The sequence below is a fragment of the Ceratotherium simum genome, chromosome 24 (assembly GCF_057802395.1).
Source record: "Ceratotherium simum simum isolate JZ-2026a chromosome 24, ASM5780239v1, whole genome shotgun sequence".
In the NCBI taxonomy this organism is placed as follows: domain Eukaryota; kingdom Metazoa; phylum Chordata; class Mammalia; order Perissodactyla; family Rhinocerotidae; genus Ceratotherium; species Ceratotherium simum.
Genome location: NC_141923.1, coordinates 33,914,752 through 33,934,458, shown reverse-complemented (window position 1 = coordinate 33,934,458; position 19,707 = coordinate 33,914,752). Strand labels below are relative to the sequence as shown.

The 19,707-nt window shown below is 39.4% G+C and overlaps 1 protein-coding gene across 6 annotated transcripts in view; it reads left to right on the top strand.

The window, feature by feature from the left end:
- EXD2 (exonuclease 3'-5' domain containing 2) overlaps positions 1-19,707 on the top strand; it is a 100,423-nt gene that overhangs the window by 54,826 nt on the left and 25,890 nt on the right. For 4 of the 6 annotated variants that reach the window (XM_014784332.2, XM_087448330.1, XM_004426280.3 and 1 more), the window contains exon 2: positions 3,922-4,316. The exons of 1 other annotated variant lie outside the window; for it this stretch is intronic. In XM_014784332.2, the coding sequence (XP_014639818.1) occupies positions 3,969-4,316 (348 nt within the window). In that variant the 5' untranslated portion in view covers positions 3,922-3,968. Of the gene's footprint in view, positions 1-3,921; positions 4,317-14,392; positions 14,435-19,707 lie in introns of those variants that run through there. One more of the 6 variants, XM_087448331.1, reaches the window with a different exon arrangement.

Below are 19,707 nucleotides of genomic sequence, written 5' to 3'. Positions count from 1 at the left end.
CTCCAGGTTGCAGACTGCTGACTTCTCTTTGTATCCTCACATGGCAGAGATGAGAGAGAAGAAGCAGGCTCTCTCTGACTTTTATGTGGGCTCTAATCCCATTCATGAAGTCTCCACCCTCATGACATCATCTAATCCTAATTACCCTCCAAAGGCCCCATCTCCTAATACCATCACATTAGGGGATAGGGTTTCAACATATGAATTTTGGAGGGACACAGACTTTCAGTCTATAACACAAAATTTGATTTTTTCCCCTCCTAGCCCAGTATTGAACCATACTGCTTCTTTATAGCATCAAGGCTCAATAAGAGAAAAAAATTTTTTCATTTGAATAGATTTTTGTAATTTGATAATTGAATTAGAGATGTCATAAAATGTTAACGTATAATACCTTGAATTGAGTTTTATTCATTCAATAAATATTTATTGTTATCAGCTCTGTGCTAGTTGCTGGGGATGTATATGTTGGTAAAGAAGCCAGTTAAGATCCCTGTTTTCATGGGGTTTACATTCTAGTGGGAAAGACAGACAATGAATGAACTAACAGTCATTCATTCATCAGTCAGGCCAACAGGAGAAAAATCAGAAATATCTCTGAATTTTGACAAAAGCATACACCTGTGTAACACAAACCCCCATCAAGACATGGAATTTTACCACAGTTCCAGAAAGTTCTCTCATGCCTGAAATGCTGTTCCCTAGAATTTGGCATGACTGGCTCCTTTTTGTTGTTCAGCTCTCAGCTTAAATGTCTGTACCTTGTACCCCTCTCCCCCAGAGGCAACTACTATTCAGATTTTTTTCTACTGTAGATTAGTTTTAGCTGTTTTAGAACTTTATATAAAGAGAACCATACATATCTCTTTTATATCTGGCTTCTTTCACTCGGTCTAATGTTATTTGAGATTCATCCGTGTGGCATGTATCAGTAGTTCATTCTTTTTTATTGTTGAGTAGTATTCCATTGTATGGATGTACCACCTTGGCTGTTTCCAGTTTTGGGCTGTTATGAATAAAGCTGTTATGAGCATTCTTATGCAAGTCTTTTTGTGGACGGATTTAACTTATCAGCTTGGGGCTCAGAGAACTGTACCAAATCTGACCTCCTTCATCTTCCAAATCTTCATTATGTGGATGTTGAGTTTCTCAATCCATCCTCCATGTCTCTGCTTTTGTGTTTTCTACCTCTTTATCTCTGTGCTACATGCTAAGTGACTTCCTCACATTTGTCTTCAGTTCAGTAATTCTCTCTCTCTGTATGTCCAATCTAACCTGTCTATTGAATATTGAGTTTTAAAAAAATTTTAACAAATATTTTTCATATCTAGAATTTCTACTTTTTGTTGCCTCCTTTTCATGTTTTAGATTTTATTTTCCTTAATTTCCCCAAACGTTCTTACTTTAAAGGCCCTTTCCGATCTTAGATATGGATTTTTTGTTTGATGGCTCTGTGAATTATCTTTATTGACTTTAGGGTTTTTTCATTTTTGTTTTGATTTGTTTGTGAGCGTTCTTCTAGGGACTGATCTTCTGTGGAAGTCCTGCATGTTTCCTGCGTGGTAGAAACATATATGTTATGTTATATATATAACAGTTTTATGATTGACTCTGCCTGGTTCCAACAGAATTCACCAATTCTAACCATTTTAGTTTTAGTTTTTTGGCTTGGTGTTTCCTTTCATGAGGATAATGAGAACTTGGGCCCTGTACCCGTCCAGAGTGCAGGCTTGAGGGTCTACCCTCTCATGAGGGACTTTGTTCATGCTCTTGGACAGGTGGCCTGCCTGGGCCACGGTGGGTGAACACTTTCAGGTTCCTATTCACAGACAGTCTGACACTCTCCTAGGTCCCAGCTACACCCTGGGCCTGTGGTCTCTACTTCTGTCCCTGGGCTGGTGATGGACCCCAGCACTGGGGCTGGTATGAGTTCTGGTCTCTGCCCAGCTTTATCTCCTACCCGCTGTGGGTTCCCCTCTTCCATTTCTGATGATTTCCCTTTCTTCTTTTTGAGTTTAATTCTGTATTAAACTTTTATCTTTTCAGTGTCTTCTCCAGCATTTGTATTGTTTAGAATGGGAAAGGGAAAGGTTTTTATATCTCCTCAGATTGTTTTATTTATTTATTTATTTTTACGTGCCTCCCTCCTTTCTCAGATTATTTTAACTAAAAATCTCTCTATGCAAGTTCTTTAATCTCGTTAAGCCTCTGTTTCTTTTTCAATAAAAATGCTGGAGAAAGTACATACAAGTACTTAGCACAGTTTCTGCAGTAAAGCACATAGTTTTAAAACAGTGTAGCCATTTTACTGTTTTCATTAGTAGAGTAATAATGGTTGTGATTCCATTTTTCCTCTCCAATGCCGAATATCTCTGTAGGCATGACTATAGCCCAAGATTGTTGTAAGTATTAAATTATTTTTAAAAATTTGTTGTTGAAGCTTTTAAAAAGTGAGAAAAATAATACACATTCAGTGGGAAACCCTCAGCCCTCAAGAAGTGTAGGCGGGGTCTGGCAGATCACTGTGTCTTTGGGCAACATAGATTTTAGACCAGAGCCCACAGATGGGTAGCCCAGAGCCCAGAGTGTTTTTGTTTGGCTGGCACAGTTATAAAAACTGTAAATGTGTTGCTGACGCTTAAAAATGGTGAAATGTTCATAAACTCCAGCTATCTGACTTCTCTTGAATGCTCAAGTTCTCTGACAGCACTGGGCCCTCTCCCTGAACAGCATCAGCCAGCTCATGCTGAGGGGTTGCTGCCCCATGTGTCCTCTGCATCAGGAGGCCCAGGGCCACCTCCCATTGGTTGTTACTCTTTTACCGTGGGTTTTGAAATGGTACTATATACCTATTTCTCTGTCAAAAATAGGAAAACAAAAGATAGATGGAGAAAACCATGTTTTAAGAAAAATGGTAAAGAGACTATTTTGTGGTAAAAATGAAGACAGTTCCTACATATTTAATAGGGCGACTGTGTCAGTTTTCTTGCACTTGGCTTGCTTTAGTTGTTTATGTTATCCTGTCTTGTGGACATTTCAATTTGCAAGCTCCTCCTGAGCATCTTGAATCTCTCTCTAAGTTCTGTCCTTTTCTTTTCTAGTTCTGCCTTCCCTTTTGTACCACCCTAGTTCACCCTCCATAACTGAGTCTGTTTCTGTGGAGAACTGCAGAGACTTCCGGAGCAACAGAAAATCCACATTTACTCAAGCCTGTTTGCTTTGTCCCCCACTGGCCACACTGTCCATTAAAGTAAAAAAAATCTCCCTGCCACCTTGCTGATGATTACATTTTTTAATTGCAAAGCAGAAGTTTCTATTAAGCTGTTAGAGGTTGAAGGTTTAAAGTGCAAACACCTTGAAGAAGATCTGTTAACTGAAATTTACTCACTAATACATCAGCAAGTGGAAGTGAGAGTCCAGCTTATTCTGTTTTTATTGATATGATTTTATATGATTAAGAGAGTCCTGGGGGGCCAGCCCTGTGGCCTAGTGGTTATGTTTGGCGTGCTCCACTTTGGCGGCCCAGGCTTGGTTCCCAAGCGTTGACCTACACCACTGTCAGCGGCCGTGCTGTGGCAGTGACCCACATACAAAATAGAGGAAGAATTGGCACAGAGGTTAGCTCAGGGTGAATCTTCCCCAGCCAAAAAAACCCCCAAAAAACCTACTTAAAAAAAAAAGAGAGCTCTGGGCAACTGGTAGAGAGCAAGGGGGTTTTCTTGGGTGAGACTAGAGTCAAGAGATGGAGTGTAGAATATAGAGAAGTAAGAAAACTAAAATATCACTGTTTCATGTGGAAATGTGTTGCAGTTTATTTAGTTTGTGAGTACTTGGATTCTAAGTGGAATACTTTTTAGGGGAAAACTTGTTTCTGTGTAAATTTAAATTCTGTGTAAACATATTGTTGCATTTGTTTTGCAGGTTGTGGGATTAGTGATATGCTTTCCTAAACAGCGGAAAAGTTGAAGATGTCTAGACACTTAGTAGCTTTGACAGTGACCACCCTTCTTGGTGTGGCTGTGGGGGGGTTTGTCCTGTGGAAAGGCATCCAGCGCCGGAGGAGTAAAACAAGCTGTGTGACCCGGCGGCGGCAGCAGCAGCAGCAAGCGCCAGGCGGGAGAGAGCTGCCCCCTCCGGAAGAGCCCCCTCCGGAAGAGGACCGGCTGTGCTCCAGTGCCCCCAGGGCCTCATGGGAGGAGAGGATCCTCCAGGCAAAGGTAGTGACTGTGTCTCAGGAGGCAGAGTGGGATCAGATCGAGCCCTTGCTTAGGAGTGAGTTAGAAGATTTTCCAGTACTTGGAATCGACTGTGAGTGGGTAAGTTAAAAAGCGAAAATAAAAACAAATCTTTTCTGCTTTTCCAAATAGGGACCTTGAATAGTCCAGTAGAGGATAAGATTAAAGGAGAATTAGCTTGTTCTCAACTTGTTCGTAAGTAGAGTTTAGCAGAAGGAGAAGCTGCTTCTCTTCTCAGGACAGGGGAGTACTTACAATCATGGATTCTGGAGTCAGATCTGTATGAATTCCGTTTTACCACTCATCATTCTGTAAACCTGGACAAGCTACTTAACCTCCCTGAGTCTCACTGTACTTGTTTGTATTAGGGATGCAATGGTATCTACCCCTCAGGGCTTTTCTAAGCATTCAAATAGATAACCCTATAAAGACTTCAGCACAGTTTTAACATAGTAAGTGCTCATTAAATATTAGCTACTATTAATATTTTTAATAGTATTTTCATAAGGATGCTATGCAGAAGATAGTTAAGGAAGTCTGTTTAAAATGAGAGTTATTACACAAATTAGGATTTAAAAGATAATAGTTAAAATTTGAAACATTGTTTACTCCAAGCCAGGTACTATGCTGTTTTGTTTGCATCATCTCATTTAATTTTCACAATAATCTTATGTAGGGAGATACTGTTATTATCTTCACTTTACAGATAGGAAACAGAGGCATAAGAAAGTTTAGTTCCTTGTCCAAGGCCACAAAGCTAGTAACCAGTATTTGAGCCCAGGGCTTTCTAACCATCTGATTGATTTTTCTAGTAGCTGTTACTCTGGGGAGTTGTTTCATAGTTGTGATGAGGACAATGTGGTACGCCTGCTCTTCTGTCATTCTGATTCACAGAGTGAACTTTTTTTTTTTTTTTAAAGATTTTATTTATTTTATTTTTCCCCCCAAAGCCCCAGTGGATAGTTGTGTGTCGTAGCTGCACATCCTTCTAGTTGCTGTATGTGGGACTCGGCCTCAGGATGAACGGAGAAGTGGTGCCTCGATGCGCACCCGGGATCCGAACCCGGGCCACCAGCATCGCAGCGCGTGCACTTAACCACCAAGCCACAGGGCCGGCCCAACACAGAGTGAACTTTAATCTCCTTGAAACAGAAGATACTACAAAAATATAAACAAGTCATAGTTATCATCTCTTATTAATTCAGCATAATACCTTGCCAACATTCTCTGACATAGGTCTTCTGGATATCTAGAGTACAGCCAAGAGCCAGGAAATGTAATCAAAAGAGGCCCTAAGCAGAATAGCTGCCACAAAACCAGATCACAGGTTGGTGGGAGGGACTACCAGATGCCAATTCAATGAGGACCAAGAAAAGAACACCTGACAGTGTGGGTAGTCACCCAGTTTAGTAGTCACCCAGGCCTCTCACCCTAGCTGCTGAGGGTATTTCTGTATATCAGCAGTAGTAGTAGTTGTTTATACCAATGACCTTGGGCCATCAAGAAAGGATTGGGCACTTTTAGTCAATTCTATGTAAGAAATTATATCATTGTAGAAAAGTTTACATGTTCCTATATCGTTTTAAAAAATTTACACCAACAACAATAGAAGAAAACATTAGTAAACAGTGAGCTTTAATAGCTTAGGAAAATTCACCTTTGCCAAATACCATGATTATTCGAACTAAATGAATTATAACTGTAGCAACAACAGGGTAGTGTGAAGTGAATAGTTAGTAACAGCAATTGACTTAATAATACGACGTTTAATCACTATGCAGAGGCATGGATAAGTTAAAGTGGCAAATAATCCAGAACCCACTTCATTTCAACTTTTGGTACGTGTTGAACTCCTGCTGGACGCCACATCTCCTTCAGGTGTGATTGCATTTCCCTGATTGCTGCGACAAAAAAGCTTTATGAAAAAGTCATCCATTCTTGTTCTCTCCATTCTTCCATTTCTGTTTTCCTTTCTCTTTCATTCACTTTGTGTGTTTGTTTAGTTACTGTTTTTGCTCTTGTTTTATACAGTCAGTATTTGTTTAGATTTGCCGAAGTGTTTGCCCTTTTCTTTGCTCATCTTTCCTTATATCTCAGATCTTTTTGGAATCATTTTCTTTAAGGTCATCCTTTAGAAGTTCAATTCTTTTTTTTTTTTTCCCCAAAGCCCCAGTAGATAGTCGTATGTCATCGCTGCACATCCTTCTAGTTGCTGTATGTGGGACTCAGCCCCAGGATGGACGGAGAAGTGGTGCCTCGGTGCGTGCCCGGGATCCGAACCCGGGCCGCCAGCATCGGAGCGCACGCACTTAACCACCAAGCCACAGGGCCGGCCCAAGAAGTTCAATTCTTGAGTGCCCATTGATAATAAACTTATTATCATTGTTATTGTTTTTTTTTTTTTTTTTCTTTTCCCCCAAAGCCCCAGCAGATAGTTGTATGTAGTAGTTGCACATCCTTCTAGTTGCTGTATGTGGGATGCGGCCTCAGCATGGCGGGAGAAGCAGTGCGTCGGTGAGCACCCGGGATCCGAACCCGGGCCGCCAGCAGCGGAGCACGCGCACTTAACCGCTAAGCCACGGGGCCGGCCCATTGTTATTGTTTTGAAAGTCTTTATTTTGCTCTTGATCTTGAAAGATATTTTCAGTGGATATAAAATTCTAGTTTGGCAATTTCTCATCATTTTCAAGGTAGTATTCCATTGACTTCTGGCTTCCATGGCTACTGTTGAAAATAACGGTCAGTCTAAATGTTGATTCTTTATAAGTAATCTAAGTTTTTATATCTCCTTTTAAGATTGTCTCTTTGAGTTTGTGGTTCTGAAGATTTACTATGGGGAGACTAGGTGTTGTCTTCTTTCTGTATTTCCAGCTTGGGATTCAGAGAGGTATGTGGATATAAGGATTGGTATCTTTTATCAATTTTAAAATTCTCTTTGAAGATTGTCTTTACCTTGTTTTTCTTCTTCTTTTCCTCTTTCTCCTCCTCCTTTCTTGCTGGAATTTAATCAGCTATATTCTCGACTTTCCATGCTATCCTACATGTCTGTAATCTCTTTTATATTTCACATATCTTAGTCTTTCTGGATTCATTCTGCACAATTTCTTCAGGTCTCCCTATTTCTTTCTTTAGCTTTGTCTAATCTGCTGTTTAACTTGCCCCTTGAATCTTTTTTTTTAACCTCTTTTATTGTGAAATAAAACACATCAAGAAAAGTGTCTGAAACAAAAATAAACAGCTAAATGATTTATCTAAAGAGAACAGCTGTGTAACTAGAAACTACATCAAGAAACAGAAGATTGCTAGTACCCCAGAAGCTCCTCTTGTGCCCTTGCAATCATTGTCTCCTCCCTCCCCTCTAAGGGGTGCCATTTTCCTGATTTCATGATACTTACTTTCTATTTTTCTTCATACTTTTACTACTCAAGCATGCATCCCTAAGTATTGTAATTTAGTTTTGTCTGCTTTTTAAGTTTAATATAAATGAAACCATCGAGTATGTATTCTTTTGTGTCTGGCTGCTTTTGTTCCACATTATGTTTGTGAGATTTACCTGTTGTGTGTGACTGTAATTCATTGCCACATAGTAGTCCCTTGTGTAAATATATCACGATTTATTCATCCATTCTAATATCGATGGACATTTGAGTTGTTCACGGTTTGGGGCTCTAACAAAGAAATGCTGTGGCGAATCTATGCATTCATTATTATTGGGCATATGCGTCTGTGAGTGGAGTCCTGGGTCATAGAATTTATATATATATCTTTAACTTTTTTTTTTTTTTTTAATAATTTTATTTATTTATTTATTTTTCCCCCAAAGCCCCAGTAGATAGTTGTATGCCACAGTTGCGCATCCTTCCAGTTGCTGTATGTGGGACTCAGCCTCAGCATGGCTGGAGAAGCAGTGCGTCGGTGCGCGCCCGGGATCCGAACCCGGGCCGCCAGCAGCGGAGCGCGCGCACTTAACCACTAAGCCACAGGGCCGGCCCTATAATGAAAGTTTTTTTTTTTTTTTAATAATTTTTATTATTATTATTATTTATTTATTTTTTCCCCCAAAGCCCCAGTAGATAGTTGCATGTCATAGCTGCACATCCTTCTAGTTGCTGTATGTGGGACACGGCCTCAGCATGGCTGGAGAAGCGGTGCGTCGGTGCGCGCCCGGGATCCGAACCCAGGCCGCCAGCAGCGGAGCGCGCGCACTTAACCGCTAAGCCGCGGGGCCGGCCTTATATCTTTAACTTTTATAGACAATGTGAAACTGTTTTCCAAGGTAGTTTAACTAATTTACCCTCCTTACCTTACCTTATCAGTAGTGTAAGAGTGTAGCCGTGGTTTCCAACTATTTTCAGAAGTGGTTCTATTAATTTAACCTCCCAAGACTATATGAAAATTGCCTTTGTCTTACGTCTTTGTCAACATTTGGTACTATCAGATTTTAAAATTTTAGCAATTCTGATGGGTGTTTAGTAGTATTTCATTGTGGTTTTAATTTACATATCCCTGATTACTAATGAGATTGAGCATATTTTATATTTTATTTTATTTATATATTTTATATTTTATTGATCATTTAGATATCTTCTTTTATGGAGTACCTGTTCAAGTCTCTTGACTCTTTTTCTATTGAGCTGTCTTTTTCTTACTGATTTATAGGAGTTATTTATATATTCTGTATATGAACTCTTTATGAGTTAAATGTATATCGTAAATGTCTTCTCCCATTCTGTGAATTACCTTTACATTCTTTTAATATTATCTTTTAATGATCAGAAGATCTATATAGTGCAGTTTAATAAGTCTTATCCTACCCCTAGTCATGAAGATATTCTCCTATATTATTAACTTGGAGATTTGTGGTTTTAACCTTGCACATTTTTTTTGTGTGTTTGAGGAAGATCGGCCCTGAGCTAACATCTGCCAATCCGCCTCTTTTTTTTGCTGAGGAAGACTGGCCCTGGGCTAACATCCGTGCCCATCTTCCTCTACTTTATATGGGATGCCACCACAGCATGGCTTGACAAGCAGTGTGTCGGTGCACGCCCGGGATCCGAACCAGCGAACCCCAGGCCGCCGCAGCAGAGTGCGCACACTTAACCGCTTGCACCACTGGGCCAGCCCCAACCATGCACATTTAGATTTACAGTCCACCTGGAATTAATTTTTGTGTGTGTGTATATATGATGTGAGGTAGGCTCAGGTTTCTTTTTTTCCCCATGTGGATAGCCAATTGTCTTAGCACCATGGATTGAAAAGATAAATTTTTCTTTTTAATTTTATTTATTTATTTTTTTTCCCCCAAAGCCCCAGTAGACAGTTGTATGTCATAGTTGCACATCCTTCTAGTTGCTGTATGTGGGACGCGGCCTCAGCATGGCCGGAGAAGCGGTGTGTCGGTGAGCGCCCGGGATCCGAACCTGGGCCGCCAGCAGCCGAGCGCTGCCGCACTCAACCACTAAGCCACGGGGCCGGCCCGATAAATTTTTCTTTACTGCTCTGCAATGCTACTTTACCACAAAACAAGTGTCTGTATATCAGTAGATCTGTTTCTGGGCTCTCTAGTGGTCTGTTTTTCTATTCTTGCACCAATGATCACAAACTTTATGCTTTATTGCTTTATAATGACTCTCGATATCTGGGACAGCAAGACTTGCCACCTTTTCTTTTTCCAGAATGGCTGAGATAGTCTTGGTCCTTTATATTTCCTTATACATTTTATTTTATTTTTTGGTGAGGAAAATTGGCCCTGAGCTAATATCTCTGCCAGTCTTCTTCTATTTTGTATGTGGGATGCTGCCACAGCATGGCTTGATGAGCATTGTGTAGGTCCACGCCTGGGATCCGAACCCGCAAACCCCAAGCCACCGAAGTGGAGCACGCGAACTTAACCACTGCGCCACTGGGACAGCCCTCCTTATACATTTTAGAATCAGCTTTTCAGATTCTACCAAAAAAATTCTTGATATTTTGATTGAGATTGCATTGGATCAATAGATCAGTTTGTGGGGAATTCACTTCTTTACAATATTGAGTCTTCTATCTAAGAATATTTATTTAGATCATTAATTTCTCTTAATAATGTGTTTATAGTTTTCTGTGATTTTTTTTTTTTTTTTAAAGATTTTATTTATTTATTTTTTCCCCCCAAAGCCCCAGTAGATAGTTGTGTGTCATAGCTGCACATCCTTCCAGTTGCTGTATGTGGGACGCGGCCTCAGCATGGCCAGAGAAGCAGCGTGTCGGTGCGAGCCCGGGATCCGAACCCGGGTCGCCAGCAGCGGAGCGCGCTCACTTAACCACCAAGCCACGGGGCCGGCCCTGTGATTTTTTAAATTCTATTATAAATGAAATCTTTAAAAATTTTTGTGTTTCTTTCTGATATATAGAAATGCAATTAATTTTTATATATTTCACATATTAAGGAACCTTATTAAACTCATTTATTACTTACTTGTAGGTTCTTTTGCTGGTTTTTTTTTTTTTTTTTTTGGTGAGGAAGATTGGCCTTAAGCTAACATCTATTGCCAGTCTTCCTCTTTTTGCTGAGGAAGAATTTGCCCTGAGCTAACATCTGTGCCCATCTTCCTCTGTTTTGTATGTGGGATGCCGCCACAGTATGGCTTCATGAGCGGTGTGTAAGTCTGCACCCAGGATCCGAACCTGTGAACCCCGGGCCACTGAAGCAGAGCGCATGAACATCTGGCTGATTTCGCTAGCCCTGTAGATTCTTGTGGATTTCTGTGTATACTGTTATATCATCTGTGAAATGACCATTTCTTTCCAGTCATTACGCTTTTTATTTCTTTTCTTGCCTTTCTGTACTGGCTAGGATCACAATACAGTGCTCAGTAGAAGTGGTGATAATAGGCATCCTTGACTCATTCCCTATCTCAGAATGACAGCCTTCAGCATCTTCAGAGTGATATGATATCTGCAGTAGGTTTGTTTGTAGATCCCTTCACCAGATTAAATACTTTCAGTTCTATTCTTGGTTTGATAAGAATTTTTTTTTTTTTTTTACTAAAGGATATTCTTTTTAGATCTGTTTCTTGCAGGCCTGGACCTGCCTGTATTTTTTTTTTTATTGAGATCATATTGGTTTATAACATTGTGTAATTTCAGGTGTACATTATTATATATCAGTTTCTGTATAGACTGCATCGTGCTCACCACCAATAGTCTAGTTTTTATCCATGATCATACATATGTGCCCGTTTACTCCTTTCACCCTCCCTCTACCCCCTTCCCCTCTCGTAACTGCTAATCTGTTCTCTTTGTCCATGTGTTTGTTTATCTTCCACATATGAGTGAAATCATGCGGTGTTTGTCTTTCTCTGTCTGGCTGATTTCGCTTAGCATAATACCCTCAAGGTCCATCCATGTTGTTGCAAATGGGATGATTTTGGAGAAGAGTTCTTTTTAAATCATGAAAAGTTGTTTAATTTTATCATGTGCTTTTTCTGCATGTCTTTAGATGACTATGTAGTTTTTCTTCTTTATTCTGTTGTGGTGAAATACATTGATTTTTGAATTCGTAGAATAAAGCCAACTTGGTCATGATGTCTTATTCTTTTTATACATTGTTGCATTCATTTTGCTAATTTTTTTTAGAGGATTTAAAGAAAAATCTATGTTCATGAGTGATATTGGCTTATAATTTTCCTTTCTAGAAATCATCATGTCAGATTTTGATAAAAAAGTTACGCTGGTCTCATACAACAAGTTAGAGCTATTTCTTATTTTTGTGTTCTCTGGAAGACTATGTGTAAGATTGTCATTCTTTTTTCCGTAAATGTTTGATTAGAATCTGGTGAAGCCATCTGGAGTTTTCTTTTAAGGGAAGTTTTGAAATATGGATTCAATTTCTTTAATAGTTCTGAGGCTATTCATATTTTCTATTTCTTCCTGTCTGTTTTGATAAATTATATTTTCCATCTAAATCTGTCTTCTTTCAAATGTTTATATTACAAGTGTAAACTTGTTTATCATATCCTCTGACAATTTTTTTTCCTGTCTGGTAGATGTGTAGAGATGGCTCCTTTTTCATTCTTGACATTGCTTATTTGTGCTTCTCCCTTTTTTCTTGATTACTCCTTCCATGGGTTTATCAATTTTATTAGTCTTTTCAAAGAACCAACTTCTGGCTTTGTTGATCTTCTTTATTGTATGTTTGTGTTCTATTTCATTGATTTTTGCTCTTTCTCTGTTATTTCTTTTCTTTTACTCGCTTGGGTATAATTTGCTGTTCTCCATTTATTGTTCAGCCGACTCATCCTACCATCCTGCTCCACTGACACTGATCAAGTTGACGGCTGTCTTGCTTCCTAATCCAATGGACCCTTGTTTGGACTCATGTTATTCTAGCTCTCAAGAGCATCTGCACAACTCCAACACAAGACATTCTCTTCTTGGCTTCCATGCCCTCACACTCTCCTATCTCCTGTCTTGCTATTCTTTCCTCTTTTTCCTTTTCTCATCCCCCTTCTACCTGACATCTAAATACTGAGGTGGCTCAGGCTTGGTCCTTCTGTATCCATCCCAGATATTGCAAACTCAGATTCCTACGAGGTCCAGACAGGAAATGTAAATGAATGATGTAGAGTGATTATATTTTTGGATGTATAGGAATATTCTTAAATTTTATAAAGAGATATTCTCCCTCCCTTTTTCTTAAACACAAGGCCTGTATGGTATATCTTCCATTTTCCTGGTTTTGATAGAGATACAGATCCTGAGAAATATTTCTTTGTATTAGAAAAACAGTGGTGTACAAATAAATGATAAATTGAAAATGATAGTTGGCTTCAGTGTTGAGAAGACTTTATGGTGAATGAGAGAATTCATGCCTTATATAAATGAGGAAGCTGCTGTACAGTTCAAGCCAAGTGTTGCCAGGTTGTCCAGTTCTTTAAAGAGAAACTTAGACTATCGATTTTTAAAAATGTGGACTCTCGGGCTGGCCCCGTGGCTTAGCGGTTAAGTGTGCGCACTCCGCTGCTGGCGGCCTGGGTTCAGATCCCGGGCGCGCACCGACGCACTGCTTTCTCCGGCCATGCTGAGGCCGCGTCCCACATACAACAACTAGAAGGATGTGCAGCTATGACATACAACTATCTACTGGGGCTTTGGGGGGAAAGAAAATAAATAAATAAAATCTTTAAAAATAAATAAATAAAAAATAAAAAAATAAAAATGTGGACTCTACTGATTTAAATATTCTGGCACAAGTTTTTAAATATGTGGAGACCAAAAAGTAATAATAGTAATATTAAACATGTCTGTGGATCAGCATATGGGTCCATGGGCCATTAATTTTTGTCCTCTAATCTACATTCTTTACCTAAGTGATCTCATCTAATTTTATAACTTACATATCATCCATATGCTGATGACTCAAAATTAGAACGCTAGCCTTTTTTATCCACCTGCCTGCTTGACGTCTCCCCTGGAATGTCTAATAGTTGTCTCAAACTGAACATGTTCCTAAAAGAACTCTTGATTTTTCTTCCCAAACCTGTATTATCCCTAGTCGTCTCCACTTTTAAGATTAAAATCAGGGAGACATCCTCCCCACTAAGGGTTTTCTTTTTTTTTTTTTTTTAATTTTATTTATTTTTTTCCCCCAAAGCCCCAGTAGATAGTTGTATGTCACAGCTGCACATATTTCTAGTTGCTATATGTGGGACGCGGCCTCAGCATGGCCGGAGAAGCGGTGCGTCGGTGCGCGCCCGGGATCCGAACCTGGGCCGCCAGCAGCGGAGCGCGCGCACTTAACCGCTAAGCCACGGGGCCGGCCCAGGGTTTTCTAACAGAAGTGATATCATTGAAAGTTAGACACAAACGGGCAGTTATAGTATGTTAACTTTCTTTAATGGCAAAATATATGGAAATTCAAAGCAGTGGTTATGGAAAGCAGAAACTGACACAGCATGCTGCCGGATAGAGGTATGGTTTCCAGATCCCCTTGAGTTACACAGGTGATGTACAACTATGAATAAATCACCCGTACAAAATGAGGATTCTACCATGTTTCAGAAGCTGTTATTGCCTTTCTCCTGGGGCTGTGGGGATGGTTATGTTAAATATCTTTCTGGCCCTTGACTCTTGCCTGATTTTTTCTAGAGTTTCTGACTACAGACTTGCTTGCTTAACAGGTACAAATAATTCGTACGGTGAAGATTGAATGAAGTGTGAAGGTCAGTGTCCCAAGAGCATCCTTCTGCAGTCCCAGGCTTCAGGCCTGGCTGAGGTCCACTCCCTTTTCCTTACTATTAACCCTTCCCTTCCCATTTAGGGAGTATTACCAGTGCTATCTCCAAAATAGATTTTGCGTCCATCTGCTTCTCCACATCTCTACTTCCTCCCTAGTGCAAGCCTCAAGTATCTCTTATCTGAACCTTTGGAATAGCCTCCTGACTGGCCTCCCTCTTGGATTCTTGTGCATCTAGAATCCCTTCTCCATACTGTAACCAAAGTGATCTTTTAAAAATGCAAATCAGATCATGTCAATCTGCTTAAAACCCTTCCATTGCTTCGAATAAAACTGAGATGTTTTACTCACATGTTATTAAGGACTTACATGCTGTAACCTCTCTCATCTCTGATTTTGTTTCCTATTTTCTTCCCATCCTCCTCTTACTACTTTCCAGCCTCATTGGACCTTCATTCTGTGGCTTGAACAAGGCAAGCTCATTCCTGTCTCAAAGCCATGGTATATATTTAACTGAGACATAAACTCCACAGACTAGGTATGCTCATTAGTTAACCTGTTCCAGCCCAGAAGATGGTCCCAGATCATTCTTTACTCTCTGCTGCCATCGTGGGGTCATTTAAAGAATCACCGGCTTTTCCAGAAAGTTTTATCAGCTCTGGACTTTTAAGAATCCTGAAGCTAAAATGGATTATCTACTGGTCCTCAGGAAGAACCATCTCTAAACCAATGCTCTCTAAGTGAATCACTGAAATACAGAAAAAAGTGTTATAAATTTTGTCTATGATTGATGACATCATTCATTTAAAATTTTTACTTTTGTATATATTTAATAATGTCTGTAACACAATAGTATAGTGCTACATGTATATAATTTATAAATACATATGCATATATATTTTTGTATGTCCCAAATACTTTTTATATGAGTTGACGAATCCAAAAAAAAAATCAGAAACCACTGGGTTAAATAATGCTAATGAAATTAAAATGTGTCATTTTTTTTCCTATTAAATATAACATTGGTAAGCCCAGGGTTCCACTGTTTTCCATGAGTAGTAAGTGATGTCAAGGCTAAATGACATTAGAAAACAAAAGGGGGAAATATGAGAAATAAAGACTAGATACTTTATTTTTTATAATTTTTATAATTTTTATTTATTTTATTTTTCCCCCAAAGCCCCAGTAGATAGTTGTATGTCATAGTTGCACATCCTTCTAGTTGCTGTATGTGGGACGCGGCCTCAGCATGGCCGGAGAAGCGGTGCGTCAGTGCGTGCCCGGGATCCGAACCCCGGCCGCCAGCAGCGGAGCACGTGCACTTAACCGCTAAGCCACGGGGCCGGCCCTAGATACTTTATTTTTTAAGCCAAATTGACTCTGTTAGAAGCGGTATTCTTCCAATTATACGTTCATTATAAATGTGATACCTATTAAAATCATAAACATTTGGATTCCTAGTGGGAAAACTTTAATTATAATACATTGGATCTTAAGCACAATCCAGAAACAGTATTAAAAAGACCATCTATCTCTATTTATTTAATGTATTTTAGAAAATGGAACCAACTGAAAAGATGTACAAAGATCCAGCCTCAGAAATTTGCAATATGATGTCAAATTAGCAGTGCTAAATGTTAGAAGTAGAGGTTTACAGCGTTTTCTTGGAGAGAGCTAGTATTACAGAGGAAGAGAATTACTCATTTAAAAAGGCAATTTGGCCACATCTAGATGAATTATGTAACAGGAATCAGTAGTCAAGTTTCTTGTAGGTCTTTTTAACCTTGGCTGAACCCCAAGAAATAGACACATTAGAGATCAAACTGGCATGCTTTCCTTTGAGGATATGGAAATAGCCCTCACTGATAAAGCAGTGCCTGAGAAGGGAAATCTTGAGGCTTTCATGAGTTGAACCATGGTTTTACTTGGCATTAAAGTAGAAGTCAAGGGTGATGGCCCTCCTGAATGTATTTATTTTATTTCATTTTTATTGAAGTATAATTGACATACAATATGATATCAGTTTCAGGTATACAACATAGTGATTTGATATTTTTATACATTATAAAATCATCATCATGCTAAGTCTAGTTACCGTCTGTCACCATACAATGTTATTACAATATTATTGACTATATTCCCTAGGCTATGCATTACTTATTGATTTATTTATTTTTTATTGAGGTCATAATAGTTTATAACATTGTGAAATTTCAGTTGTACATTATTATTTGTCAGTCACCATCTAAATGCTCCCCTTCACCCCTTGTGCCCACCACCAACCGCCTTCCCCTTGGTAACCATTAAAATGTTCTCTCTGTCCTTGTGTTAGTTTATCTTCCACATATGAGTGAAATCACACGGTGTTTGTCTTTGTCTGGCTTATTTCACTTAACACAATACCCTCAAGGTCCATCCATGTTGTTGCAAATGGGACAATTTTGTCTTTTTTAATGGCTGAGTAGTATTCCATTGTATATCTATACCACATCTTCTTTATCCAGTCATCAGTCGATGGGCACTTGGGTTGCTTCCACTTCTTGGTATAGTGAGTAATGCTGCAATGAACATAGGGGTGTGTAAGTCTCTTTGGATTGTTGATTTCATGTTCTTTGGATAAATACCCAGTAGTGGGATAGCTGGGTCATATGGTATTTCGATTTTTAATTTTTTGAGAAATCTCCATACTGTTTTCCACAGTGGCTACTCCAGTTTGCATTCCCACTGGCAGTGTACGAGGGTTCTCTTTTCTCCACAACCTTTCCAAGACTTGTTATTTTTTGTCTTGGTGATTATAGCCATTCTAATGGATGTAAGGTGATATCTTAGTGTAGTTTTGATTTACATTTCCTTGATGATTAGTGATGTTGAACATCTTTTCATGTGCCTGTTGGCCATCTGTATATCTTCTTTGGAAAAATGTCTGTTCATATCCTCTGCCCGTTTTTTGATCGGGTTGTTTGTTTTTTGGTGTTCAGTTGTGTGAGTTCTTTATATAATATGGAAATTAACACCTTGTTGGATATATGACTTGCGAATATTTTCTCCCAGTTTGTGAGTTGTCTTTTCTTTCTTTTTTTTTTTTTTGTGAGGAAGATCGGCCCTGAGCTAACATCCATGCCAATCCTCCTCTTTTTGCTGAGGAAGACTGGCCCTGGGCTAACATCTGTGCCTATCTTCCTCCACTTTATATGGAATGCCGCCACAGCATGGCCTGACAAGTGGGGGCTCGGTGTGTACCCGGAATCTGAACCCGGGCCGCCAGCAGCGGAGCGTGCGCACTTAACCACTACACCACAGGGCCTGCCCCTGTCTTTTCATTTTGATCCTGGTTTCCTTTGCCTTGCAGAAGCTCTTTAGTCTGATGAAATCTCACTTGTTTATTTTTTCTTCTGTTTCCCTTGCCTGAGTAGACATGGTATTTGAAAAGATCCTTCTGAAATCAATGTCAAAGATTGTACTGCCTATATTTTCTTCTAGGAGTTTTTTGATTTCAGATCTTACCTTCAATTCTTTGATCCATTTTGAGTTAATTTTTGTGTATGGCAAAAGATAATGGTCTACTTTCATTCTTTTGCATGTGGCTGTCCAGTTTTCCCAGCACCATTTATTTACATTTTTTATTTACTTATTTTTTTTTTTGAGGAAAATTGGCCCTGTGCTAACATCTGTTGCCAATCTCCCTCTTTTTTCTTTTTTCTCCCCAAAGCCCCAATACATAGTTGTGTGTCATAGTTGTAGAGTGATAGCTCTTCTATATGGTATGCCGCCTCAGCATGGCTTGATGAGTGGTGAGTAAGTCCACGCCCGGGATCCGAAGCGGAATGCGCGAACTTTACCGCTATGCCACTGGGCCGGCCCCATCAACGCCTTTTATTGAAGAGACTTTCCCTTCTCCATTGTATGTTCTTAGCTCCTTTGTTGAAGATTAGCTAGCTGTCCGTAGATGTGAGGTTTTATTTGTGGGCTTTAAGATTTTATTTTATTTATTTTATTTATTTTTTTTTTTAAGATTTTATTTTTTTATTTTTTATTTTTTCCCCCCAAAGCCCCAGTGGATAGTTGTATGTCGTAGCTGCACATCCTTCTAGTTGCTGTATGTGGGACTCGGCCTCAGGATGAACGGAGAAGCGGTGCCTCAATGCGCACCCGGGATCCGAACGCGGGCCACCAGCATCGCAGCGCGTGCACTTAACCACCAAGCCACAGGGCCAGCCCATATTTCTGGGCTTTAAATTCTGTTCCATTTATCTGTGTGTCTGTTTTTGTGCCAGTACCATGCTGTTTTGATTACTATAGCTTTGTAGTATGTTTTGAAGTCAGGGATTGTGATGCGTCCAGCTTTGTTCTTTTTTTTCAGGATTGTTTTAGCTGTTCAGGGTCTTTTGTTGCCCCATGTGAAGTTTAGGATTCTTTGTTCTATTTCCATGAAGAGTGTCACTGGGATTCTGATTGGGATTGCATTGAATCTGTAGATTGCTTTAGGTAGTATGGACATTTTAACTATGTTTATTCTTCCAATCTAAGTGCATGGAATATCTTTCCATTTCTTTACGTCATCGTGATTTCTTTCAATAAAATTATAAGAGTATAGTTTTCAGTGTATAGGTCTTTCACTTCCTTGGTTAAATATATTCTTAGATATTTTATTGTTTTTGTTGCAGTTGTAAATAGGATTGTATTCTTGAGTTCTCTTTCTGTTAGTTTGTTATTAGAGTATAGAAATACAACTGATTTTTGTAAGTTGATTTTGTACCCTGCAACTTTGCTGTAGTTGTTGATTATTTCGAATAGTTTTCCATTGGATTCTTTAGGGTTTTCTATATATAAAATGATGTTGTCTGCAAACAGCGAGAGTTTCACTTCTTCCTTGCCTATTTGGATTCCTTTTATTTCTTTTTCTTGCCTAATTACTCTGGCCAAAACCTCCAGTACTGTGTTGAATAAGAGTGGTGAGAGTGGGCACCCTTGTCTTGGTCCTGTTCTCAGAGGGATGGCTTTCAGTTTTTCCCCAGTGAGTATAATGATGGCTGTGGGTTTGTCATATATGGCCTTTATTATGTTGAGGTACTTTCCTTCTATACCCATTTCTTTTTTCTTTTGTGAGGAAGACTAGCACTGAGCTAACATCCTTTGCCAATCCTCCTCTTTTTACTGAGGAAGATTGACTCTGAGCTAACATCTGTGCCCATCTTCCTCTATTTTATATGGGAAGCCTGCCACAGCATGGCTGTGTGATAAGTGGTGTGTAGATCCGCG